At 49.4% G+C, this 27,653-nt stretch overlaps 1 protein-coding gene across 3 annotated transcripts in view; it reads left to right on the forward strand.

Moving 5' to 3' along the window:
* The window catches only part of LARP1 (La ribonucleoprotein 1, translational regulator), a 118,182-nt gene that overhangs the window by 28,523 nt on the left and 62,006 nt on the right, over window positions 1-27,653 (forward strand). Inside the window, exon 1 of one of the 3 annotated variants that reach the window (XM_068278350.1) lies at window positions 9,103-9,155. The exons of the other annotated variants lie outside the window; for them this stretch is intronic. Coding sequence (XP_068134451.1) covers window positions 9,149-9,155 — 7 coding nt within the window. The 5' untranslated portion in view covers window positions 9,103-9,148. Of the gene's footprint in view, window positions 1-9,102; window positions 9,156-27,653 lie in introns of those variants that run through there. 3 annotated transcript variants of the gene reach the window in all.

The following is a 27,653-nucleotide window of genomic DNA, read 5'->3' on the forward strand; positions in this document are numbered from 1 at the left end:
AACCTACGTGGCTTTTACGCTCTTAAAGGTGACCTCGCTGAACCAGGACTGCCCACGCCCTGTGTGAACAGCGCGCTTGGCACCGGACCCAGAGAAAGGGGTGTGATGTTTGATCGCGGGGAATGTAATTGGAAGTGTTTATTAAAGATTTTAATATCCTGCCTCAGGCTAGAGAAAATGATTTCGGGACGCTCTGTCCACCCCGGGTCACGCTTCATTTTTTGCCGTGCTGGTCCGATGCCGTCAGCCGGGCATTCCCGGAGTCACTCTGATGCCCGTTACCGCGGTCTGGCACCGGAGAGCACTCGCCGCTCGGTTATACGAATATGGGCATGTCTGTCGGCGGCGGAGTTTCTGTATTTCTTGTTTCATTCGAGTTTTGCGCCCCGCGCTTCTTAGTCTTGGGAGATGAGCTGATTGTAAAACGCACACTCCTTCCCACAAAGTACTCGGATCAGTGTTTTTATTATAATCGGGGATCGTGTTTTATTATAATCTAGTCCGAAATCCTGCCCCAAAAAAGAATGCGCAGTTAATAAAGCGGCGAAAGAGGAAATTAAAAAGTTAGCAGTTCGCAATCAGATGCTAAATGTTTTGGCTAGAATGTAAATTGTATGCAACGTGGGCTAACTTAAAGGGAACCTAAATTGAAAAAAAAAAGTTACCCGGGGCTTCTACCAGTCCCCTGCAGCCACCCTGTGCCTGCGGCATCCTAAAGGGATCCTCCAGGTCCCCAAAGCGCCCCAATTTAGTTTTGATGTGCGGCCCTGATCTGCGCGCCTCCTTCTTGAGCTCTAGGGGGCATGGGCGTTGTTGCATGCGAAGTATGCAAAAATCTGCCGCGCATACGCAGAATGCTCCCAGCGGCATCGACATGATCAGGAGGCATTCAGTGGTCGCCAACTCGGTGGCCGGCCGGAAGAGGATCGTTGTGGGGGGACTGGAGGGACACTTGGTGACGGCGCAGGGGGCTGGTGGAAGTTAAACTCCTTTCTCTTCCCCTTTTAGTTTAGGTTCTATTTAATTCAGCAGGGAGAGCATTAGATTGGCCCAGTTTCAGGTTGTCTGCAATCGGCATCAAATTTGCATGCAAGTTGAATACATTCTTATTTTGTTTTTTGGTACACACACAGTTTGGTATTTCCGGCAAATTTGATCACTGTTCAGATCTGTTGGAAAGCTGTTGACCCCCCTGTAACCCCAATCTATACGCATCTGATCAAATTTAGAGGAGCTGTCAGCCATACTATCAGAAAAAAAAAACGTACTAAGTAAATACTTGCTCTACTCACATAACACATGTATTGCACTGACCACATTTAGATTTTAGTGATTTTTCTACAGTATTAAAAATAAAATCCTTCTTAGCATTTCATAGTTTAACTGTGGCTATTTTGATGCCAATCCTGATGTCATTTCCTCCCTTATGCTGGGAATACACGGCTCGATTCTGAATCATTTAGATGGCTCGATAGATCATTTCCAACACGTCCGATCTCCGCCCGATCGTTTCGCCGCTCGATTCCGCATTGAGAACAATGGAAAAAGATAAGAAAGCGGAAGATAAGAGAATCGCCCGCAAAATCGAGCGGGGAATCGATCGAGCGGCAAAATCGACCCGTGTATGCCCAGCATTATTCTCCTCTGCCTGGTTGTGTATGCATTGCCCGCTCTTCACTATAGAAAGTGCATTGTCTCAGCAATGGGAAATATTGGCCAATCAGAGAGGAACAGAGGTGTGGGAGGGGAAAACAGGAGGGAAAGGGGCTTCAGCCAATCACGCTGCATTAGTTAAATCTGAGGGGAAGTAGAGAAGCAAAAAAGGACAACCCAGCATGCCCTGCAACTTCCTTTTTGTGTACCAAATTTTGTGTGTACCAAATAAGTCAGTTAAACTGCGGAATGATCATTTATCAACAAGAAAAGTAATAGTGATGTGTAACTTTTGGATTGCCCGGCTAGAATCCTTATTACTTGTTTACCAGATAAAAATAGAATAATTGATTTTTGATTTTATGCCTGACAGTTATACTTTAAAGGACAACTGTAACGGCAGGTATATGGAGGCTGCCATATTCATTTCGTTTTAAACAATACCAGTTGCCTGGCAGCCCTGCTGATTGGCTGCAGTAGTGTCTGAATCACACCAGAAACAAGCATGCAGCTAATCTTCTCAGATCTGACAATGTCAGAAACACCTGATCTGCTGCATGCTTGTTCAGGGGCTGCGGCTAAAGGCATTCAAGACAGGATCAGCAGGACTGCCAGGCAACTGGCATAGCTTAAAAGGAAATAAATATGGCAGCCTCCATATCACTCTCACTTCATTTGTCCCTTAAATGGCGTTCCCAATCAAGCGCATGACTTGACACGGTGGTTAATTTCATTTGTGTGGGGGCAGCAGTGCTGGCAACATCTCTATCCTGTCTCTGAGCAACACAATGCCGTCAGGGCAGGATGTAAGATGGCAAATCGATCACTGCTGTTACCGGATAGATTTCGGTTTGGGGAGTAACTTATCACTAGCTGCGATCTGAGCGATGTGTGGAATATAAAGTGATACTTGCTGTCGTTGCCATGACCGATTTTTCATTTCTCGGTTTCACGTTGTTGTTTTTTTTTATATACATGAATTGAGCCTTGCGTGTACGCGTGTCATGGCCTCTCTCCTGTCCTTGCGTGTCACGGCCTCTCTCCTGTCCTTGCGTGTCACGGCCTCTCTCCTGTCCTGCGTGTCACGGCCTCTCTCCTGTCCTGCGTGTCACGGCCTCTCTCCTGTCCTTGGGTGTAAGCGTGTCAGGGCCTCTCTCCTGTCCTGCGTGTACGCGTGTCATGGCCTCTGTCCTTGTGTGTACGCGTGTCACGGCCTCTCTCCTGTCCTTGCGTGTCACGGCCTCTCTCCTGTCCTGCGTGTCACGGCCTCTCTCCTGTCCTTGCGTGTACGCGTGTCATGGCCTCTCTCCTGTCCTTGCGTGTACGCGTGTCATGGCCTCTCTCCTGTCCTTGCGTGTACGCGTGTCATGGCCTCTCTCCTGTCCTTGCGTGTACGCGTGTCATGGCCTCTCTCCTGTCCTTGCGTGTACGCGTGTCATATCCTCTGTCCTTGTGTGTACGCGTGTCACGGCCTCTCTCCTGTCCTTGCGTGTACGCGTGTCACGGCCTCTCTCCTGTCCTTGCGTGTACGCGTGTCAGGGCCTCTCTCCTGTCCTTGCGTGTAAGCGTGTCAGGGCCTCTCTCCTGTCCTTGCGTGTAAGCGTGTCAGGGCCTCTCTCCTGTCCTTGCGTGTAAGCGTGTCAGGGCCTCTCTCCTGTCCTTGCGTGTAAGCGTGTCAGGGCCTCTCTCCTGTCCTTGCGTGTAAGCGTGTCAGGGCCTCTCTCCTGTCCTTGCGTGTAAGCGTGTCAGGGCCTCTCTCCTGTCCTTGCGTGTAAGCGTGTCAGGGCCTCTCTCCTGTCCTGCGTGTACGCGTGTCATGGCCTCTGTCCTTGTGTGTACGCGTGTCATGGTCTCTCTCCTGTCCTTGCGTGTACGCGTGTCATGGCCTCTCTCCTGTCCTTGCGTGTACGCGTGTCATGGCCTCTCTCCTGTCCTGCGTGTCACGGCCTCTCTCCTGTCCTTGTGTGTACGCGTGTCACGGCCTCTCTCCTGTCCTGCGTGTCACGGCCTCTCTCCTGTCCTTGTGTGTACGCGTGTCACGGCCTCTCTCCTGTCCTGCGTGTCACGGCCTCTCTCCTGTCCTGCGTGTACGCGTGTCATGGCCTCTGTCCTTGTGTGTACGCGTGTCACGGCCTCTCTCCTGTCCTTGTGTGTACGCGTGTCACGGCCTCTCTCCTGTCCTGCGTGTCACGGCCTCTCTCCTGTCCTGCGTGTACGCGTGTCATGGCCTCTGTCCTTGTGTGTACGCGTGTCACGGCCTCTCTCCTGTCCTTGCGTGTAAGCGTGTCATGGCCTCTCTCCTGTCCTTGCGTGTAAGCGTGTCAGGGCCTCTCTCCTGTCCTTGCGTGTAAGCGTGTCAGGGCCTCTCTCCTGTCCTGCGTGTACGCGTGTCATGGCCTCTGTCCTTGTGTGTACGCGTGTCACGGCCTCTCTCCTGTCCTTGCGTGTACGCGTGTCATGGCCTCTCTCCTGTCCTTGCGTGTACGCGTGTCAGGGCCTCTCTCCTGTCCTTGCGTGTACGCGTGTCACGGCCTCTCTCCTGTCCTTGCGTGTACGCGTGTCACGGCCTCTCTCCTGTCCTTGCGTGTACGCGTGTCACGGCCTCTCTCCTGTCCTTGCGTGTACGCGTGTCACGGCCTCTCTCCTGTCCTTGCGTGTACGCGTGTCACGGCCTCTCTCCTGTCCTTGCGTGTACGCGTGTCACGGCCTCTCTCCTGTCCTTGCGTGTACGCGTGTCACGGCCTCTCTCCTGTCCTTGCGTGTACGCGTGTCACGGCCTCTCTCCTGTCCTTGCGTGTACGCGTGTCACGGCCTCTCTCCTGTCCTTGCGTGTACGCGTGTCACGGCCTCTCTCCTGTCCTTGCGTGTACGCGTGTCACTGCCTCTCTCCTGTCCTTGCGTGTACGCGTGTCACGGCCTCTCTCCTGTCCTTGCGTGTACGCGTGTCACGGCCTCTCTCCTGTCCTTGCGTGTACGCGTGTCACGGCCTCTCTCCTGTCCTTGGGTGTAAGCGTGTCATGGCCTCTCTCCTGTCCTTGCGTGTAAGCGTGTCATGGCCTCTCTCCTGTCCTTGCGTGTAAGCGTGTCATGGCCTCTCTCCTGTCCTTGTGTGTATGTGTCATGGCCTCTCTCCCGTCCTTGCGTGTAAGCGTGTCATGGGCTCTCTCCTGTCCTTGGGTGTACGCGTGTCATGGGCTCTCTCCTGTCCTTGGGTGTACGCGTGTCATGGCCTCTCTCCTGTCCTTGGGTGTACGCGTGTCATGGTCTCTCTCCTGTCCTTGTGTGTACGCGTGTCATGGCCTCTGTCCTTGTGTGTACGCGTGTCAGGGCCTCTCTCCTGTCCTTGCGTGTCACGGCCTCTCTCCCGTCCTTGCGTGTAAGCGTGTCACGGCCTCTCTCCTGTCCTTGCGTGTACGCGTGTCAGGGCCTCTCTCCTGTCCTTGCGTGTACCCGTGTCTTGTTCTCTCTCCTGTCCTTGTGTGTACGTGTGTCATGGGCTCTCTCCTGTCCTTGGTTGTACGCGTGTCATGGTCTCTCTCCTGTCCTTGTTTGTACGCGTGTCATGGCCTCTCTCCTGTCCTTGGGTGTACGCGTGTCATGGCCTCTCTCCTGTCCTTGGGTGTACGCGTGTCATGATCTCTCTCCTGTCCTTGGGTGTACGCGTGTCATGGTCTCTCTCCTGTCCTTGGGTGTACGCGAGTCATGGTCTCTCTCCTGTCCTTGTGTGTACGCGTGTCATGGCCTCTGTCCTTGTGTGTACGCGTGTCACGGCCTCTCTCCTGTCCTTGCGTGTACGCGTGTCATGGCCTCTCTCCTGTCCTTGCGTGTACGCGTGTCATGGCCTCTCTCCTGTCCTTGCGTGTACGCGTGTCATGGCCTCTCTCCTGTCCTGCGTGTCACGGCCTCTCTCCTGTCCTTGTGTGTACGCGTGTCACGGCCTCTCTCCTGTCCTGCGTGTCACGGCCTCTCTCCTGTCCTGCGTGTACGCGTGTCATGGCCTCTGTCCTTGCGTGTACGCGTGTCATGGCCTCTCTCCTGTCCTTGCGTGTACACGTGTCATGGCCTCTCTCCTGTCCTGCGTGTACGCGTGTCATGGCTTCTCTCCTGTCCTGCGTGTACACGTGTCACGGCCTCTCTCCTGTGTGTACGCGTGTCACGGCCTCTCTCCTGTCCTTGTGTGTATGTGTGTCATGGCCTCTCTCCTGTCCTTGTGTGTATGTGTGTCAGGGCCTCTCTCCTGTCCTTGCATGTACGCGTGTCAGGGCCTCTAGGAGAGAGGCCCTGACACGCGTACATGCAAGGACAGGAGAGAGGCCCTGACACACATACACACAAGGACAGGAGAGAGTCCTTGCGTGTACGCGTGTCACGGCCTCTCTCCCGTCCTTGCGTGTACGCGTGTCATGGCCTCTCTCCCGTCCTTGCGTGTACGCGTGTCACGGCCTCTCTCCCGTCCCTGCGTGTACGCGTGTCACGGCCTCTCTCCCGTCCTTGCGTGTACGCGTGTCACGGCCTCTCTCCCGTCCTTGCGTGTACGCGTGTCACGGCCTCTCTCCCGTCCTTGCGTGTACGCGTGTCACGGCCTCTCTCCCGTCCTTGCGTGTGCGCGTGTCACGGCCTCTCTCCCGTCCTTGCGTGTACACGTGTCACGGCCTCTCTCCTGTGTGTACGCGTGTCACGGCCTCTCTCCTGTCCTTGTGTGTATGTGTGTCAGGGCCTCTCTCCTGTCCTTGCATGTACTCGTGTCAGGGCCTCTCTCCTGTCCTTGCGTGTACGCGTGTCACGGCCTCTCTCCCGTCCTTGCGTGTACGCGTGTCACGGCCTCTCTCCCGTCCTTGCGTGTACGCGTGTCACGGCCTCTCTCCCGTCCTTGCGTGTACGCGTGTCACGGCCTCTCTCCCGTCCTTGCGTGTACGCGTGTCACGGCCTCTCTCCCGTCCTTGCGTGTACGCGTGTCACGGCCTCTCTCCCGTCCTTGCGTGTACGCGTGTCACGGCCTCTCTCCCGTCCTTGCGTGTACGCGTGTCACGGCCTCTCTCCCGTCCTTGCGTGTACGCGTGTCACGGCCTCTCTCCCGTCCTTGCGTGTACGCGTGTCACGGCCTCTCTCCCGTCCTTGCGTGTACGCGTGTCACGGCCTCTCTCCCGTCCTTGCGTGTGCGCGTGTCACGGCCTCTCTCTCCTGTCCGGTGGTTTTGCCCTCCTGCCGTGTGTAGTGGAGTGTTATTACCAGCCCCCCATCCCACAAGCAGATTGACATGAATCCCATAAGCAGCTTACGGAAGCTGAGATACATGACTGCAGTGAAATGACTGTCTGTCTGCTTATGCTTCAGCTTGTCCTGATTGGATGTAATTCTACTTTGTGCATCCTTTGAGGTGATCTCACTAGCTGATAGCGGTGCAAAGGTGAACCAAAGATGTGTGTTTCGGCACGCCGGGAGTACATGAACCAGCGCTTTTATTGATGTTCATGGGTATGTTTTTAAAGGACAATTGAAGTGAGAAGAATATGGAAGCTGACATATTTCCTTTTTAAAGTGGATCCGAGATAAACTTTTGCTCATTGCATAATTGTGTTCCTTTCGTATTGTTTATAGGGCATTCCTCAAGCCAAATACTTTTTTTTTTTTTTCGTTTTTAATAATTTAAAACCCTATAAACTAAACAAGCCTCACCCACAGCTCAAAGTGCCTTGGCACTCCATGTAGCAAGGGGTTATGGGAGCTCAGTCTGGGCAGGAGGAGGTTACTAGCCAGAGATTTCAGAGGGGGAGGGGAGGAGGAAAGGGGAGTGAGCTGAGGGCTGGAGGTGCTATTAGCTGGCCTGTGTGTAATGTGACAAACAAAACATGGCCGCTGTCATTGTATCACAACAATAAATAAACATGAAACTGTTGAAGCTGCTTGCAGCTGGATTTGCTGTGTAAACTATCTAAACTTTAGATAAGATGTATAGACAGGTTACTTGTTATAGTTAGTTTTTCATCTCGGATCCACTTGCTGTCCTGCTGATCCCCTGCCTCTAATACTTTTAGCCATAGATCCTGAACAAGCATGCAGCAGATCAGGTGTTTGGCATTGTCAGATCTGACTAGATTAGCTGCATGCTTGCTTGTGGTGTGATTCAGACACTACTGCAGCCAAATAGACCAGCAGGACAGCCAGGCAACTGGTATCGTATAAAAGGAAATAAATATGGCAGCCTCCATCGCCCTCTCTCTTCAGTTGTCCTTTACAAGGAACCTGAAGCAAAACCTATATGGAGGCTGCCTTATTTATTTCCTTCTAAATAATACCAGTTGCCTGGCAGCTCTGCTGATCTATTTGGCTGTAGTAGTGTCTGAATCGCACACCAGAAACAAGCATGCAACTGATCTTGTCAGATCTGAGAATTGTCAGAAAAACCTGATCTGCTGCATGCTGGTTCAGGGGCTATGGCTAAAAGTATTAGAGGCAGGGGGTCAGCGGGACAACCAGGCAACAGGCATTGCTTAAAAGGAAATAAATATGGCAGCCTCCATAACCCTCTCGCTACAGATGTCCTTTAATAGCGCTGACATAACTGCGGAGGCTGGCAGGTCGCTCAGGTGAAGAGCACCCCACCACCTCCGCGCAGGATCTTGCGGCTACACCCTCGCCATAATGGGCCCAGACACCTAACTATTTTCCTGCCGATATACAGCAGATTCGATCACTGTGATCGAAGCTGCTGTGAAATCGTTGCGCAAACGCTTGATTTCCGTCCGAAATCAATCATTCCCGTTGAGCCGTCCGTGCGGAAGATTTTTCTCGATCGTTTGGCGGGTCAGGAGTGCGTCGATAGCGGCGTTCGAAGTGCAATACAGCGGCAATACATTGCCTGCTCCGGCCGGCGCGAGTCCCCGCTGTCACCGATGTCTCCTTCTCTGCTGGGTTCTGGCTTCACTTCCTGTCCCGGCAGGAAGTTTAAACAGTGCGCCTAAACTTCCCCGGACAGGAAGAAGTGAAGCCAGCCCGACCGGAACGCAGAACCCAGCAGAGAAGAAGACATCGGTGATCGGTGACAGCGGGGACTCGCGCCGGCTGGAGCAGGTAATGTATGCGGGGGGGGGGGGTAGGGGAGGTGGGGCAGCGGCAGCTTCACAGAGTGTGATCGGTTTCATGCTGAAATCGATTCACAATCTGTTTGCAGTAAAGGTAGCCATACGATCCCTCTCTGATCAGATTTGATCAGAGAGGGATCTATCTGTTGGTCGAATCTGATGGCAAATCGACCAGTGTATGGCCACCTATAGCCGGTTACTGTGCAGCTCCCGTCTCGCTGGCTTTGGCTGAGCACCGGCTGCAGTTAGGTGTGTTTATTTTCAGTAGGCAGATCACACAGCAGCTCAGCTGGTGGGCGGGGTGTGTGCTGGAAGGGCGGGGCCAGGCAGCTATGCACAGTGTGTACAGTGTGACTGTGCACAGAGATAGAGATCGTGCAGCACTCCATTGATGAAGACCTCCAGCTGTCGCCATGCACGGTAGGGTGGGGTCCCCAGAGGTGGTGTCTCTCTAATCTCCACACCGAGCCGCGGACCTGCACAGGGCTGATTGTTCACAAGACTCCTTTCTGCTGTTGTTTGGCTTTGCAGAGTTGTTTGTTGCCTTTTAAGGTCTCCATACGGTAGCAGCAGGTCTGTGTGTGCAAAGTGCAGTCCGGTCAGCCTCGCACTAACTTGTTCACACTCGGCTGAGCAGGAAAGGGGTTGTGAATTGTTAAAGGGAACCTGAACTGAGACATATGGAGGATGATCTATTAATTTCCTTTTAAACCATACCAGTTGCCTGGCAGCCCTGCTGATCCTCTGTCTCTAATACTTTAAGCCATAGCCCCTGAACAAGCATGCAGCAGATCAAGTGTTTCTGACGTTATTGTCAGATCTGACATTATTAGCCGCATGCTTGTTTCTGGTGTTATTCAGACACTACTGCCCAGAACACTACTGCCCAGAAAGATCAGCAGCACAGTTTTAAAGGGAACCTAAAGCAAGATAGAGGCTGCCACAATTTTCTTTTAAACAATGCATATTGCCTGGCAGTCCTGCTAATCATCTGTTTCTTTACTTTTAGTCATATTCCCTGAACGAGCATGCAGCAGATCAGGCGCTCTGAAGTGTGACTGGATTAGCTGCATGCTTGTTTCTGGTGTGATTCAGCCACTACTGCAGCCAAATAGATCAGCAGGGCTGCCAGGCAACTGGTATTCTATAAAAGGAATTTAATATTGCAGCCTCCATATCCCTCTCACCTGCTGTTCCTTGTAAGAGGCTGTAGGCAGTTTGGAGGCGGGCGTACATTTCTTCAGTAAACAGATCGATCCCCTGTGCCATCAGGATAGATTGTTCGTTTTAGCGTGCAGATCTCGTATCTTTTGGGTTGATTGTGGGATGGATCACACGTGTTTGCGGGAAATGCGAAGGATTGCTCACAAGCATTTCTGCGCATAATATGTGCGTTTGTCTGCGATTGGATGCAACCTTTTTTCTTTGTATGGCAGCCAGTTATTTTCCTGAGGAATTGCGTGCGTTGTGCAGGTTGTATTTTCTTTTAAACGCTACACGAAATTGCAGATGGCTCCTAAAACACAGCCGTCTCATAGGAAAGCATTAGTTGCGTTTTTTGCATGCAATTTCAACAAGTGCAACCCCTGACTCGAGGTTCAATTGTAGCAAATGTGGGCTCTCTTTAAGAAAGCTTTGTGTTTATTATTTCCTGGGCATTTTCCATTAAAGGGCACCTGTCGTGAGAGAGATATAGAGAGGCTGCCATGTTTATTTCCCATGCATATTGCCTGGTTGTCCTGTTTATCCACTGCCTCTAATACTTTCAGCCGCAGCCCCTCAACAAGCATGCAGCAGATCAGGTGCTGTGACTAAAGTCAGATTGGATTAGCTGCATGCTTGTTTCTGGTGTGATTCAGACACTACTGCAGCCAAAGATCAGCAGGGCTGCCAGGTAACTGGTATTGTTTAACAGGAATTAAATATGGTAGCCTCCATATTCCTCTCACTTCATGTACCCTTTAAATGTTTGATCGTGCCTGACTGATTCTTATAAAGCCAACTACAGATGTCACAGGTACCACATGCAGCATGCAATCGATTGGTGAGCAGCAAGCTGTTCATCTTCCGCCTCTAAACGTGGATTACAGCAGGTTTTTATCTTTGTACTGCTTGTTATGTAAAGCTGGGAGATGTTAATTCGCACAGCGTGCAGCTTGGAACTGCTGCAGACCAAATCGTTAGGAATTGTCGGATTGCCCCAATTCTAACCTGCATACAATTTGTAGGCTAGCCAGGATTACCAGCCTATAATTGATTGTGTGGCGGCCTCCGATCCTGTGCTGCACCGCCTGAGATTGGAAAACTTGGTGGAGCACCAACAGGACTCCTCTAGTGACTTTAGTACCATTCAATAGTTGTTTGTTTTTGTGTGTGGTTTTTTTTGGGGGGGGGGGGGGGGGGATTTGCCTTCCTGTGGGAGGGTGCTCCGTAGCCCCTCCCCATCTATGTGGGCATCCGTCTTCTCTGTCCTTCTTGGCCGCAGCGCATGCTGGGAAATGTAGTCCATTACTGTGCTTGCATCTCCCAGCATACATTGCAATGGTCGGTAGGCTTGTGACATCACCACTGGTACTTCAAGCCTGCAGTATAGTGACAGAGAATATGGGAGCTCATGCATATATTGGGGGGGTAGGGGGGCTATAGAGCAGCATCTTGTAGGTAAGTGATTGCTTGCTGACCCCCAAAAGCTCACACCATTTACGAACCCACCTTAGGAAGAGGTGTGTTTGACAATTTGAGGGCTGGTTCACACGTGCGCTTATGTGGCTCGGACGCAAAGTTTTTCGGGGGGGTCTACTGCTGTCCCATTCAAAGGAATAGGAGCGTTTGGGGATGGCTCTTGCAGGCTTTCATGAAAGCCTGGTGGTAGATCCCGGCATTGCGTCTCGAAACCAACATGCAGCTTTCAGAGGTGGTAAGCGCCAGGAAACTAGTCTAGGGACCCTATCCGCTAGCCTTGACTGCTTCCCAAAAGCTAGCGCCTTAACGCGGCGGCGAGCAAAAGCTTCGCAGACATCAGTGCGAACCAGCCCTAAAGAACACCACGAACCTGGGTGGTTACGTTCAGCAAATAACTTCTTAGGTGGATGTTTAGTTAGTTTCGTAGTTCCTTCATCACTTCAGGTAGGCTTTAAAGTGAACACGAGGTGAGAGGGGTATGGAGGCGGCCATATTTATTTCCTATTACACAATACCAGTTGCCTGGCTGACCTGCTGACCCTCTGCCTCCCAATACATTTAGCCATAGTCCCTGAACAAGCATGCAAATCAGGTGCTCTGACTGAAGTGTCAAGATTAGCTGCATGCTTGTTTCAGGTGTGTGATTCAGACACTACAGCAGCCAAATAGATCAGGCAGCCTCCATATATCTCTCACCTGTGGTTCCTTTTAACCTCCATGTCACTCTCACCTCGGGTTCACTTTAAAGAACCTGTAACTAAAAAAAATGTTTCCCTGGGGGATACTCTCCTCGGGTGGGGGAAGTCTCCGGATCCTATCGAGGCTTCCCCCGTCCTCCTGGGTCCCACGGCGGTCTCGCTGCGCCCCTCCGAATAGCGGGGATGTAAATATTTACCTTCCCGGCTCCAGCGCAGGCGCAGTATCAGCTCTCCGCTCAGAGATAGGCGGAAATAGCTGATCACTGTCGGGCCGCTCTACTGCGCAGACCCAAGTCTCCTGCACCTGCGTAGTAGAGCAGACCTGACGGAGATCGGCTATTTCTGCCTATCTCCATGCGGTGAGCCAACACGGCACCACCCGCTGGAGCCAGGGAAGGTAAACCTATCAGGCTTGTCGGGAGGATTGCGGGACACTTTGGGGGAGCCAGCGCTGGACTGCCTGCAGCTACGGGGGGGGGGGGGGGAAGCCTCATTGGGACCCTGAGGCTTTCCCATACCAAGGTGAGTACCCCCCAGGGGATGTTTTTTTTTTTTTTGTTAGTCTTTTTAAAGGACTTATGAGGTGAAATATGACATGAGATAGACATGTGTATGTACAGTGCCTAGCACACAAATAACTAGGCTGTGTTCCTTTTTTTCTTTCTCTGCCTGAAAAAGTTAAAAATCTAATATGTAAGTGACAGTCTCTGTCTGGGTCGGGACTGGGTCAGACTATAGCATAACCCTCACGGATAAGTAGCTACAGCCATAAAACATTTTTCTGTCAGTAAATGGCTTTTAAGAGCAGGAAAGAGATAAAGAGTCAATAATTTATAGATTTGAGCTCTGGCATACTACAATGAAGGTGTCATTGAGCAGAGACAATGAAACAGTAAAAACTAGATTAAAATATAAAATAAAACTGTGTGATATCTAAAAAAGTCATTTTTAGGAGAAGTAAGATATAATTGTTTTTCTCAGAAGTTTATTTTCACCTCGTAAGTCCTTTTAAGATAGTAGCTGAGTCCAACATATAATCAATTGCTCCACAATTGGAGGTTGATCAGAAAGTTAATTTAATGTCATGCTCCATCTCAATCAAATGTCAGAGTAAAAAAATCTTGTCCAGAATGGATTGGACCCTTTGGTTCCGGCTAATGTTGTAGCGCTGGATTCAGCAGAAAGCGATGAGAGCGTCAATCACTCTGCCCCTCCCTCACCTGCTGCTTTGATGTGGTTCAACTTTCTAAATCCATTGAAAATGCATCTGTTGGCCTTGTGGGGGCTCTATAGGGTGGTCAAGGCACACGGGAGACGGAGTGAGTAGAAAGACTATGCCCTAAAGGGTTCCATCTTTGTTTCCTTTTAAACAATACCAGTTGCCTGGCTGTCCTGCTCATCTCTTTGGCTGCAATACTGTCTGAATCACATACCTGAAACAAGCATGCAGCTAATCCAGACTATCCGTCAGAGCAGCTGATCAGACTTCAGTCAGAGCACCTGATCTGCTGCATGCTTGTTCAGGGTCTATAGCTAAAGGTATTAGGGGCAGAGAATCAGCAGGGCTGCCAGGCAACTGGTATTGTTTAAAAGGAAATAATTGTTACTCTCCATATACCTGAGGTTCCCTTTAGTTTCTGTGTTCTGTGGGATTCGTCCTTGTCCCCATCCATTGTTTGTTGTTCTAGCACATGACTGCGTTATAATGCCAGGCTGTGTAACCCTTGAGGAGAGCCGGTTCTGTAGCACCTGAAGATTAGGTAACCTAATTGTGTCACGATTTCCCAGCCTGACAGCCTTTTAATTTAAGTGCAGCATTTCCCCAGCGTGCTGTTCCCCTGGGTGATGCAATCTCGGCGGTGAGAAATCTCCTCACAGAGGAGGATTAGCGGCTGTGTGACGACTTTCAGCGAGGGGAACAGTTACAGGCCTCGGAAAGGGGTCAGATAGCCGCGCAACGAATCCCCCTGACCCCAAAGTGACTGCTTAAAGTAAGCAACAGAATGCTTGCCATTGTTTAGCTGTTCTGCTTCGTCACATGACCCAAGCACTAAGGTGGTCACATGATCTCTGCCAGGGGAGCTGGGACATGGTCCGTTCCTTTCATTAAAGAGACTCTGTAACGAAAATTCCCTTGGTACTCGCTTCGGGAGGTGGAAGCCTCAGGGTCCCAATGAGGCTTCCCCCTCCCCTGTAGCTGCAGGCAATCCAGCGCTGGCTCCCCCGAAGTGTCCCATAATCCTCCCCGACAAGCCTGACAAGGCCTGATATATTTACCTTTCCTAGCTCCAGGGGGGGGCGCTGTTGCAGCTCTCAGCACGGAAATCGGCAGAAATAGCCGATCTGTCGGGTCCACTCTATTGCGCAGGAGACTTGCACCTGCGCAGTAGAGCGGCCCGACAGCGATCGGCTATTTCCGCCTATCTCCGAGCGGAGAGCCAATACTATGCCTGCGCTGAAGCCGGGATGGTAAATATTTACATCCCCGCTGTTCGGAGGGGCACAGCGAGACCGCCGTGGGACACAGGAGGACGGGAAAAGCCTCGATCAGATCCGGAGGCTTCCCCCTACCAAGGTGAGTACCCCCAGGGGAGGTTTTCTTCGTTACAGGTTTTCTTTAAAGTGAATTCGAGGTGAGTTATAGGAAGGCTGCCATACTAATTTCCTTTTAAGCCATACTAGTTGCCTGGCTGTCCTGCTAATCCTCTGCCTCTAATACATTCAGCCATAGATCCAGAACAAGCATGCAGCAGATCAGGTGTTCTGACAAGACAAGATTAGCTGCATGCTTGTTTCTGGTGTGATTCAGACACTACTGCAGCTAGATAGATCAGCAGAACTGCCAGGCATCTGGTATTGTTTAAAGAGAATCTATACTGTTAAAATCGCACAAAAGTAAACATACCAGTGCGTAAGGGGACATCTCCTATTACCCTCTGTCACAATTTCGCCGCTCCCCGCCGCATTAAAAGTGGTTAAAAACAGTTTTAAAAAGTTTGTTTATGAACAAACAAAATGGCCACCAAAAGAGGAAGTAGGTTGATGTACAGTATGTCCACACATAGAAAATACATCCATACACAAGCAGGCTGTATACACCCTTCCTTTTGAATCTCAAGAGATCATTTGTGTGTTTCTTTCCCCCATGCACTGAAGTTTCAGGCTGCTCATTTCTTCCTGCAAACAGCTTTGCCCTTGTCTGTAATTCCTCAGTATGTGAAAGCCCAGCCAGCTCAGAGGACGATTTATCCAGCTTGTAAAAGATAAGAGAGAAGAGAGAAGCTGCTCTAATCCTAAATAATACACAGGCAGTGTGCAGAGAGGGGCCTGGAAGGGGGAGTTCATAGCAGAACCACAACACTGAAGAACTTGGCAGCCTTCCAGACACAGGCCGACAAGTCTGACAAGAGAGAGATAAGATGATTTATTACAGAGATGGTGATAGTATAAAGTGCTGCAGTAAGCCAGAACACATTAGAATAGCTTTTGGAACTTGTAGGATGATAAAAAACAGGATGCAATTTTTGTTACGGAGTCTCTTTAAAATGAAACCAATATGGCAGCTTCCATAGCACTCACACCTTAGTTTTGCTTTAAACTGTAATACAAGAAAGTAATAGGCTCATTTGAGGAATATAAAAGATATCCTAATTGTGCAGATGTATAACGATGACGAGGGCATGCAAACAAGGGGAATGCCTCTGCTGAGACCTCTATTTATAGGTTTTTCATGTATTAAAGGTCACTTGAACTGACTAACCTATAAACCTACATGTAGGTGTGTGTGAAGTATGGGGTCTTTATACTCACCTGTCCATCAGTATGGCTGGGGTCCGCTCAGTTGGGCCGCTGTGCTTCTGGTTCGATGATCGGCCCGTCCCCTGCGGTCCCCCTGGCTGTGTGCAGCGGGCAGGGCCAGGAGCGTGCTAGGCATGCGTAGAATTTCCTCCAAGATGCCTGTGTAAACCGTGCTGTTCTCTCTCCGGCCTCTTTCACATGGACGGCTGGACTGTGCGCTTGTTTGCAGTTTTGTGGACCCGAGTGGCAGCATTTGTACCCAGCAGGCAGGTTGGCACACAGAGCGGTAGAAATGTCACATTAATACGTCCTGGTGCCGCTGCACTCAGTTGTACATGTAGGGGGGACGGATACCACCACATTGTCCATGCCGAGAGCTTGTGAACGCCCGCTACTGTTGAAAATGAATCAAAACTATACACACGGAGCAGTGGTCGGAATTTCGGTCAAAAATTTCAAACCTATCCGATCTGCTTCCGATTCAGAGAGCAATTTTAAACTTGGGGTCGATCACTGGCAGGCAGTAGGCTGTATATCATTTCTACCCGATCCGATCATTTCCTTGTTGGAGATTGCATGGTGTGTGCCAGACAGGTAGACTTCTGAATAAAGCTTGCCAGAGCTCTCCTTTTTTCCTTTTCTTCCCGAGTTGGGAGAGGCAGACTGCAGGGAGCAGAGAGGTGTGCTGTGTATACAGTGATCTCCCCCAGGCAGGGGAGTGCGGTGTGATCTGAGTCTGAGCTGTGTGCTTAGGATTGGCTTGGCATGCTGCAGTACCCCCGCCGTCCTGTAGGGATTCACTGTCCCCCCTGAGTTGGGAAAGGCAGCAGGGAAGCGCGCTGTGTATACGGTGATCTCCCCCAGGCAGGGAAGCGAGGTGTGATCGGGAGTCTGAGCTGTGTGCTGGGGATGCTGCAGTACCCCTGCCTTCCTGTAGGCATTCTCTGTTCCCCCTGAGTTGGGAGAGGCAGCAGGGAAGCGCGCTGTGTATACGGTGATCTCTCTTCCATGCCTGGGTGAGGAGTCTGAGCTGTGTGCTTGGGATTGGCTTGGCACGCTGCAGGCATGTGTCTCCCGCCTTCCTGTAGGGATGCCCCCCCCCCCAGGTTGGGAGAGGCAGCAGGGAAGCATGCTGTGTATACAGTGATCTCCCCCAGGCAGGGAAGCGAGGTGTGTTCGGGAGGCTGAGCTGTGTGCTTGGGATTGGCTTGACACGCTGCAGTACCCCCGCCGTCCTGTAGGGATTCGCTGTCCCCCCTGAGTTGGGAGAGGCAGCAGAGAGGTGTGCTGTGTGTACGGTGATCTCCCCCAGGCAGGGAAGTGAGGTGTGATCAGGAGTCTGAACTGTGTGCTTAGGATTGGCTTAGCATGTTGCAGTACCCCCGCCGTCCTGTAGGGATTCGCTGTCCCCCCTGAGTTGGGAGAGGCAGCAGGGAAGCGCACTGTGTATACGGTGATCTCGCTTCCATGCCTGGGTGAGGAGTCTGAGCTGTGTGCTTGGGATTGGCTTGGCACGCTGCAGGCATGTGTCTCCCGCCTTCCTGTAGGGATTTACCGTTCCTCACTAATAGCAGCGCCGGTCACATGACCCTCCATCTCTCGCCAGCTCCATACCTGCTGCCGGAACTCACAGCCTCATCTCCTCACAGCTGACAGGAATATTATAGAGGTGCAGGATTAGGTTACTTGTATTTGGATATGAGCGATGACTTAATGCCTTGCAGGTTTGCTTACATGTCGCGGCTATCTGATGAGTCACAACCTGGAAGTGTACGATTTTTACTTCAGAGATGACCGGAAATTCTCAGAATAGTGAATTTAACCTATCGAGGAGGCATAACTTTGAATTGGCAAATAAAGCCGATCCGTTTAGCCAGCAGCTGTTAGATCAGTGATTTGCTAGCTCCAGCTTCCACTTCCTCGGAGAGGCTTAAATATGAATTCTATTAACCCCTTCTGGACTAACTGAAATCTACGCCCTGTTCACCTGTCTGGAACTAGATTCATTGGCTCCTGACCATGTGATCGCTGTAAGCCAATCACAGAACAAATCCTGTGAAAAAGTCTCTGGTTCTCGAGATGCAGAGTATTGAAAGTGTAATACATACAGCCATCGACTTACCAACAACCCATCGAAATGAATAGCTTGAAAATTTTCTTTTTCTGATAAACTGGTAGAATTACATTTTGCTGCAGTACACTGAAGGTACAAGGGGACAGAGGTGACGGGGGGGGGGGGCACTGGAAGCATAGGGGAAAAGAGGTGACCCAAAGTTGTTAGCACAGGGCATGCTGGGACTTGTAGTCTCTGAGCTAGCAGCATGCACACTAGTACAGGGCATGCTGGGATTTGTAGTCACTGAGCTAGCTGCGTGCACATTAGCACAGGGCATGCTGGGACTTGTAGTCTCAACTAGCTGCATGCACATTAGTACAGGGCATGCTGTGACTTGTAGTCTCTGAGCTAGCTGCGTGCACATTAGCACAGGGCATGCTGGGACTTGTAGTCACTGAGCTAGCTGCGTGCACATTAGCACTGGGCATGCTGGGACTTGTAGTCACTGAGCTAGCTACTTGCACATTAGTACAGGGCATGCTGGAACTTGTAGTCACTGAGCTAGCTACCTGCACATTAGTACAGGGCATGCTGGGACTTGTAGTCACTGAGCTAGCTACTTGCACATTAGTACAGGGCATGCTGGGACTTGTAGTCACTGAGCTAGCTACTTGCACATTAGAACAGGGCATGCTGGGACTTGTAGTCACTGAGCTAGCTACTTGCACATTAGTACAGGGCATGCTGGGACTTGTAGTCACTGAGCTAGCTGTATGCAAAGTAGTACATTGCATGCTGGGACTTGTAGTCTGAGCTAGCTGCGTGCACATTAGTACAGTGATGCTGCTGTGTGCCTGAGTGAGTTCTCCCCCCTCTCCGCAGAGAGCGCTGCTGGGAGCTCTGTTACCCAGGCTCCTCATCTGCCCGATCTCTCTAAGGCCCGGCGTTTAGCCTGGTTGCTGTTTATAGGTAACAGGCTTTCACTGGAGCAGCAGCTGGGGGCTGGGCGGCATATCTGCCATGAAATTCCATTAATCTCCACTTAAATGTCGCTTAGACTTTGACCGAAGCCGCAGCGTGAAAGCGCTAGCTGAAAACGACAGGAAAAAACCCTGGAAGGGAACGCCGGTGTTGACTCAGGTGGCGTTCAGGGTCGCTCGCCCGCGTGGACCAATCTGTCATTTTTCCAGCTGCCTCAGAATAGCTTTCCCTCGTCCAGCGGTTTTCATTTCTGCGACTCCTTCCAATCTGGTAAAGACACGTGGATCTGTTATATCGGTGAGTCACCGCCGGCAGAGGCCGCTCAGGTGTGAGCCGGGAGGAAAGTTCACCACACATGTGGAGCGCTGCATGTGGTCATGGGTAATCCAGCTGTCTCCTAATGGCTGCTGCCTCACAGGCTGGTCATGCGATGTGCAAAGCATAATACCTGTGTGCGAAACACTCGATAGAAGCTGCGATTCCGACCCCTACGCTATATGCCTGAGCTCCTATGTACAGTCTTCTCTCTGTCTTGGAGCTAATAAGCAATCTGCAAACGAGACCGCTTTTTGGCGAACCATATTGCGCTAAAGATTAAAGCATATCCAGAAGAAAAGGCTGGCACCATCTGTATAATGCTCTTTAAGTATTTATTGTACATAAATTATGTGTAACATGTATTGTTACAATAAATACTTAAAGAGCATTATGCAGATGGTGCCGGCCTTTTCTGGATATCGTATGGATTGGAGATCCTTTGCCAGGCACATCATTGGGATATAGACAGAGTGCATATGTACAAGTCTGACTCAAAGATTAAAGCATAGTTTTAGCGTGAAGAAAGCACAACGCAATGGAGATCTGTTCCTGTGTGTTTGTAGACAAATCGCCTCGTATAGCATAAAATGGTGTTCGAACGGCTTTAAATGCTGTTTTGTGCTTTCGTCTCAGAATTTACATCACTTCCTGGCTAGAATTTTACAACTGCCTGTCGACAGGAAGTGGCAAATAGCCTCCCAAGAGTGGCCGAAGACGGCAACAAATATGCATGGCTGTGGAGTCGGAGCAATTTTGGGTGCCTGGAGTCGGAGTCGGGAAAAAATGCACCGACTCCTAATGAATTTGTAACTGTAATTAAAATAGAAAATATGATAAAATGTTCTATTTCTCAGATAATAGTAATTAAAAATAATGTATATATACAGTAATAGCTGTGCTCAGTCCACAAAAATGAAATAAACCAATCAAAATGAGTTACTTGTGCTGCTTCAATAAAGCAGTCCCCGTATTTTTAAAGTCAGATATACACATCTGATTGTGACTGTATGTATGATGTGTACACAGGAATCTCTTATATATACTAAATAACATCTATGCTGTAAGAATAAAGCCTGATGTGTAGAGATGGTCAATGAGATGGAAATAATTCTGCACTGATGCTGGTTTATGCAAATGTGCGCACTCCCTTTGCTGATGAAATCAAATAATTTGATATGTTAAAATTTGGTTTGGTGACTACGAATTAAAGGGTACCTGAGGCGAATTAAAAAAAAGCTTTATACATACCTGGGGCTTCCTCCAGCCCCCTTCAGGCTAATCAGTCCCTCGCTGTCCTCCACCACTCGGATCTTCTGCTATGAGTTCTGGTAATTCAGCCAGTCAGCGCTGTCCGGCCGCATGCCGCTCCCACACCCAGGAACATTCTGCACCTGCGCAATAGTGCTGCACAGGTGTAGTATGCTCCCGGCGGCGGAGTGTGTGCATGCGCACTACACCCGACTGGCTCAAGTACCTGGACTCATAGCAGAAGATCCAGGTGGCGGAGAAGGACAGCGAGGGACTGATTATCATGAAGGCGGCTGGAGGAAGCCCCAGGTATGTATAACACTTTAATTTCATCTCTCAGGTTTACTTTGTTACACAGTAGTACTATACTCTACATATGCACTCTCCACAGAGCTGCAGGGAATCCACTGAGAATGCTGTGCACATTGAACACAGAGGTGTTGTCTGTCACCCATAAACCTGGTTCAGATTGTGCATGAAGAATGTGTAATAGAGGAAGAATCTCCTTATTCCCCTGCAGAGCACCTGCACATCACTCTTACATGTACCCACACTTACATTGCCTAGGGCCTGATGGATGTTCTTTGTTCCGGTCTGTACCTTTTACAAGTACTCTTACCAAGGACTAGTTTTAGTCTAAAGGGAATAAATATAGTAGTCTACATATCCTTCTCACTTCAGGTGTCTTGTAAAATTCCTAAGCGTTGGCAGTTAAGAGACGAATTTCATGTTACATACTTTTAATCAACAAAATTGTAATATGCAAATTAGAGGAGTCTGAGTCGGTGGAATCCTAAACTGAGGAGTCGGAGTCGGTGGATTTTTGGACCGACTCCACAGCCCTGCAAATATGTATATTTTTTTTTTCTTGTATTTCAAAAGAATTAAGAGTGCTGACTAGTATTTGCTGTCCCCGGGGCTACCAGTCCCCAGAGCTTCAGAGGGGGTCCGAGGCACAGACAGAGAGGCAACATTCCTCCAGTGGGAAAGGAAACAGCAGTAAAACCTCTCTGACCCCTTTTCTGTAATTTGGGGCTTTTAATGAAGACCTTGGTCTACCTTTGCCTGCCTATGATTTTAATCAACATGGCTGTACTTCCTTTCTTGGCACCATGACAGGAAATGGTTAGCTGCATGCTTGTTTCTGGTGTGATTCAGACCCTACTGCAGCCAAAGAGATGGGCAGGACAGCCAGGCTACTGGTCGTGTTTAAAAGGAAACAAATATGGAAACCTCTCTTCAGGTTCCCTTTGAATGGAACCTGAAATGAGGGATATGGAGGCTGCCATATTTATTTCCTTTTAAACAATACCAGTTGCCTGGCTGCCCTGCTGATCCTCTACTTCTAATACTCTTAACCATAGATCCTGAACAAGCATGCAGATCAGGTGCTCTGACTGAAGTCAGACTGGATTAGCTGCATGCTTGTTTCAGGTGTGTGATTCAAACACTACTGCAGCCAAATAGATGAGCAGGACAGCCAGGCAACTGGCATTGTTTAATAAGGAAATATGGAAGCCTCCATATCCCTCTCACTTTGGGTTCCATTTACAAACGAAAATAAATGCATAATGCAATAATTGCTGTCCTCAGGAATTGGGAGGGAGTCACTAGTGATACAATTTGCTGAACGATTACGAATGATTCTTTGTATGAACGATCATAAATGATCGTTTGGGACCACTAATGGACAAAAATCTCCTAACCAATCCGATCAGATTAATGAAATCGATCCAAATTTCGATTCAATCCCACCAATCTGATCGGATTGGTTAGATTTTTGTCCATTAGTGGTCCCAAACGATCATTTACAATCGTTCATACAAAGAATCAGTCGTAATCGTTCAGCAAATTGTATCATTAGTGGCCACATTTAGAACGGTTTTGTGCTGAGTGTTATAGATTCCTTGCTTGGGCTGCTTTCTGTTGCTGTGGAGGGGGAGGAGTGACATTGGGGTGACTACCAGCGGGAGGAGGGGAACGATTTGCTTGGCCTTTACGGCCCGACACTGGCAGTGTATAGAGGTGGCTGTAGACACGCTAGAGTCTCAGCAGGAATGACCCCAGGCGGACGCCTCTTCCGAGGTCAGTGTACAGTGTGTATAATGGTGGGTACACACGAGCTGGTGGCTGGCACACGGGAGCGTCGCCAGGTCCCTCCGCATACACATGGCGGAAGAGGGATTAGTGATGCGGCGGAGGCCTCCGCCGACGTTCCTTGGATGTGTGTTCACATCTTAACTTCTAATCACTGTACGTTATTTTGATTGCAATGTTTGTCGGTCTGGATTGAATATCAGCTTGTATGTAGTAGGGGGCTCGCTGCTTTGACGTAAAAGGTAAAGCTGAGAGTTGAACTTTAACAGCGGATATATAGTGGCTGTAAAGCTATAGATGCCAAATTTTCATTGTTTGAGACGATTGTGTGAGAGACTAGCGTCCCAATATGTCGTTTACCGATCCTTTATGATTAGTGACTGTTGTGTCTAGGAGAACTCGCAGAGAAGCATGTGATTTGTTCCATCAGCTGATAGATTTGCAAAGCTCTGATTTGCTGTCATCACATCCTGCTTTAGCACATGATCATGACTAGCAAATCAGAGGCTTACATATCTGTCACCTGACCAGACTGATCACATGCTTCTCCAGGAGTGCTTTTAGACATTGACCATCACTATTCATGACTGATCATACTTTGGACACCGCTCGTCTCTCGCACCCCTTCCTCTCTCCATAGAACAGTTTCTCTGCTATAGCCGAGCATCGTGTCTGTACAGCGATTGTTCCAGCTGATGATTTTAGGTACAGTCGTTTCACTTGAAGCGTATTGCCTGTCTGTGCGCGACTTTAGCTCATGCTGGTTTTGTTGTGGTTGTTTTGGGTAAATCAGACCTCAGCAGGTATTTTAAAGAGGAACTGTAGTGAAAATAACATCATTAATACAATTGCTTATTGTTTACAATATGTATAGATTTAGTCAGTGTTTGCCCATTGTAAAATCTTCCCTCTCCCTGATTTACATTCTGACACTTATCACTGGTGGTGACATATTTAGTTCTGTCAGGTGATCTGTGCGGAATGTTCATTACTGAGTGTTCTATGCACAGAGCGAGATACTGCTTGCTTGGCAGTTGGAAAAAGCAGTTATTTCCCACAATACATCAAGGTTTACAGACAGCAAACTGTCAGAACCATGGTCGTGACATCACACTGTGGGAGGGGTTACACCACAATATCAGCCATACAGACCCCATTGATGAGATATTTGAGAATAGGAAAAGTTATATTCGCACGGGAAGGGGGGTATCAGCTACTGACTTGGAATGAAGTTGAATCCTGGGTGACAGGTCCTCTTTAAGCTGTGCTTGTCAGGACCCGGTCGGGCCAGTTGTGTTGGATGTTTGCCCTGCCTGCTGACCTCCCCCCATCCTCACAGCCGCAGGGCTGGGAATACAAGTCCTGTGACAAGTCTGTGTGCACGGATCACATGTCCTCATCCTTCTCTCTCTACCGCCTCGAGCACACTGGTCCTCCCCCCCCCCCCCCCCCCCCCACATTATAGAATTACGCTACACCTTTCCCCTGCACCCCCTCCCCTCACCACTATAATCCGTACCGCTTTTATACAGCATGGCATTTTATTCCGTATGCAGCCGTCATGTTCTTTTATGGAGTGGATTTCTGCAGCGCTGCCTCCTGCCTGTCATGTGTGCGCACTGCGCCCCCTCCTCAGCCATGTGTGCTGCGGACACACCCCTGGCACTGTCAGACGCTGGGGATCATTGTCTGGAGGCCACGTCATACTACAAGCTTGCCCCATATGCTTCTGTGAAGGACACAGTCTCTCTCATTGGCCGGCTGCTGCTGTGCCTGAGGCAGGGCATAGTCACTGTTATGAATGTGGGAAGTCAGTAGCTGCGTCTCGCCTCGGCTCCTTCTGTTGGCAGCAGCGTGCAGGATTGAGAAACGCCCCGCGAAATCTTGGTCTTGCAGAGCGAAGTGAAGTGCTAGCAGCATGCTGGAAAAATACTATTAGTGCCTGGTTTACTGGGACAGTTTATTATGTTTTGTGCCAGGAACTGCTCTTTCAGCCAGTAGTGTAACTAAACGCCAAAGGGCCCTATAGGGAACTTCTCAGGGGCCCGCAGGTCCTGCGTATGCTGCCCTGCTTCCCATGAACATATGTACAGTCCTCCTTCCTGCCCTTCACATATACAGTGCATAGGTCAGGAGCAGTATAGACCCCCTCCCCATCTGCCCCACACAGTGTACAGTTACTACAGACAGCTAGATGTCGAGTTAGCGTATGAAAATGTTAGCAGACTGGCTTGAGGCTAACTTAAAGAGGAACTCCAGAGAAAATAACATAATGAACACAAGTGCTTCATTTTTACAATAATTATGTATTAATGATTTAGTCGGTGTTTGCCCATTGTTAAATCTTTCTTCTCCCTGATTTACATTCTGACATTTATCACATGGTGACATTTTTACTGCTGGCAGGTGATGTCAGTGGAAGGAGATGCTGCTTGCTTTTTTTTGGCAGTTGTAAACCGCTGTTATTTCTCACAATGCAACAAGGCGCCCACCGTGTGATGTCAGCACCATGGTCCTGACGACATCACATTGTGGGAGGGGTTTCAACACAATACCAGTTGCCTGACTCTCCTGCTGATCCTGTGTATCTAATACTTTCAGCCACAGCCCCTGAACAAGCATGCAGATCAGGTGCTCTGACTGAAGTCAGACTGGATTAGCCGCATGCTTGTTTCAACTTGTTTCAGGTGTGTGATTCAGCCACTACTGCAGCCAAAGATTAGCAGGACTGCCAGGCAACTGGTATTTTTCAAAAGGAAACATCCGTATTTCTGTTTAGGTTCCCTTTAAACTCCGGGATTCCAACTGGTGTAGTAAGGCTGGAGACCACCCAGATACACTCCTCTGATTTTTCATCCAATCTTGTTGACATTAAAGAGGAACTTCAGCCTAAACAGTCATTAAGTTACATTAGTTATGTTAATTACAATAGATAGGTAATATCTCTTACCCACCTTGTTTTTTTTTTTTTTAAAACATATTTTATTTGGTTTTTTCAGGATTTTACGTAACAAAGCTAGTAGCAAAAGTTAACATGTTTCCTGAAGCACAAGAAGTCTAAGGCACCAAGATATAGCCCAACATGGGCGATATAACATACAGAGTATTGCAAGGGTGTCTGACATTTGTCCATATGTCACATGAGATTGCCCCAAAACCTAGGGCAACAAAAACAGAGAAAACATTTCAAAACTACCCCTCCCTAACCCACCCCTGTTGGTCAGTTCTTTTCCTGGGTAATTTGCTAATTAGGATGAAACTTTACCTGGGAATTCCCTATTTCTGCAGTGTTCATTTCCAGTATAGGGCATAGTTGATGCTTTTAGTTAGTAATTTCCAGCCTGCCCAAAGTGCCTTGCAGTTGGGCCGTGCAGTACCCACCTTGTTTTAAAAGAACGGGCAAATGTTTGTGATTTCATGAGGGCAGCCATCTTTTTGGTTGAAAGGAGGTGACAGGGAGCATGAGACACAATTCCAGCTGTCCTGTGTCCTGATCACCCCTCCCAGTTGCTAGGCAACGAGATCATCATCAGAAATCTCATCATGCTTTGCACAGCATCAGGGGAAGAATGCCCGAGCAGTTTTCTTTGATGGGGCGGAGCTTAGCTTCTGTGCAGCTAAAAATGATGCTTTGGTAAGAAAAACAAAGTTCTGATGCTGTGAATCTGTTAAAGAAACACCAAGCCTTTGTAGTCTGTAGGTTCCCTTTAAAGGATATCGGAATATAAAGGCCAAATCAGGCAAAAACGGTGCTGGAAATTTGAGCACAGCGGGCGCTGCCGTAGGCTGTCATGTGAAGACTGCTATAGCGGTGCTCAGTCTGTAATTTGGGCACCGTCAAAAGACAGCCGAAATGATAAAAACAGCATAATTTGGCTTACCCCTGAGTCCTTGCCTGTCTGGAGGGGGAATAGTAATCAACACCGCCAGGACTTGTGCAGAAGCAGAGTGAGATGTTTTTTGGCTCCACCCTGTGCCCACATTTCCAGGGCCTTAATTACATGCAATAGAGGCTGCCATATTTATTTCCTTTTAAACCATGCACATTGACTAGCTGTCCTACTGATCATCTGTTTCCCAATACTTTTAGTTATAGACCCTGAACAAGCATGCAGATCAGATGTTTGAAGTTTGACTGTTTGCCACGTGCTGTCCTAGTTACTACATTGTATTGGTCACCTGTAGTCCTCCATGTGTTTTTACCGCTGAAGGTAATGGGCAATTCTCCTGAAATCCTCACAATAGAGGTGTTTTGTACTTTATGCTGATCTATCTTTGTCTGGTGCCAGCCATAGGCTGTTGCGTTTTGCTCACAGTTTATGCGTTGTGGTGTTTGTTGGCACCAGGGGCAGTTATCTAATTTTGGATGACCTCTGACCTGACTTGTGTTGTGAAGGGGACATTCCTTGACCACTTGTGTCCCCTATGAGTGTCCGGTAGCACGCCTCTATGGCGATACAGCTGCTGATCCACGTCACAGGAATACCAGGACAAGTAGAGACTGGGTGGCCATACGCTCCAGCTGTACGGACATGCCCTGCAATGAGAAGTAAGAGGAACTTCGGGAAAACATTGACCCTTTGTTTAGAAATATATACATAACTCCAAATGAAAACCTTTTCCCTCCCCTCTTAATGTACCCCTGAACCGGGGACAAAATTGGGGGGCTGATTACCTTTTCAGAAGTGTCCATATCCTTTTCGTTGTCTTTGGGGTTCCCCATCTTCCGTCCTCTTCATACTCGATTGGATCTTTCAGTCAGATACCAAAACCGCGACACTCCCCTCCTAACAGTGGCGCATGATTCAGAAGGGTGCAGGCGCAAATTCCAAACCGTGCAAGCACAGCGAAAGCAACTGTGCCCACAAGTGCATTCTCTCGCTGTGCAAACACAGTCCAAAAATCGCTTCAGCGCAGTTCAGAATAGCTGCGCGCCACAGAGGAACTTTCAGTAGGTGCCAGTGGAGGGGGCACCCCGAGAACAACTTTTGAAAGGGTTATCTAGCTAACCGCGGGCTTCATTTTTTAGGTTTTGCCCTG

This window comes from Hyperolius riggenbachi, chromosome 3 (genome assembly GCF_040937935.1).
Source record: "Hyperolius riggenbachi isolate aHypRig1 chromosome 3, aHypRig1.pri, whole genome shotgun sequence".
NCBI lineage: Eukaryota > Metazoa > Chordata > Amphibia > Anura > Hyperoliidae > Hyperolius > Hyperolius riggenbachi.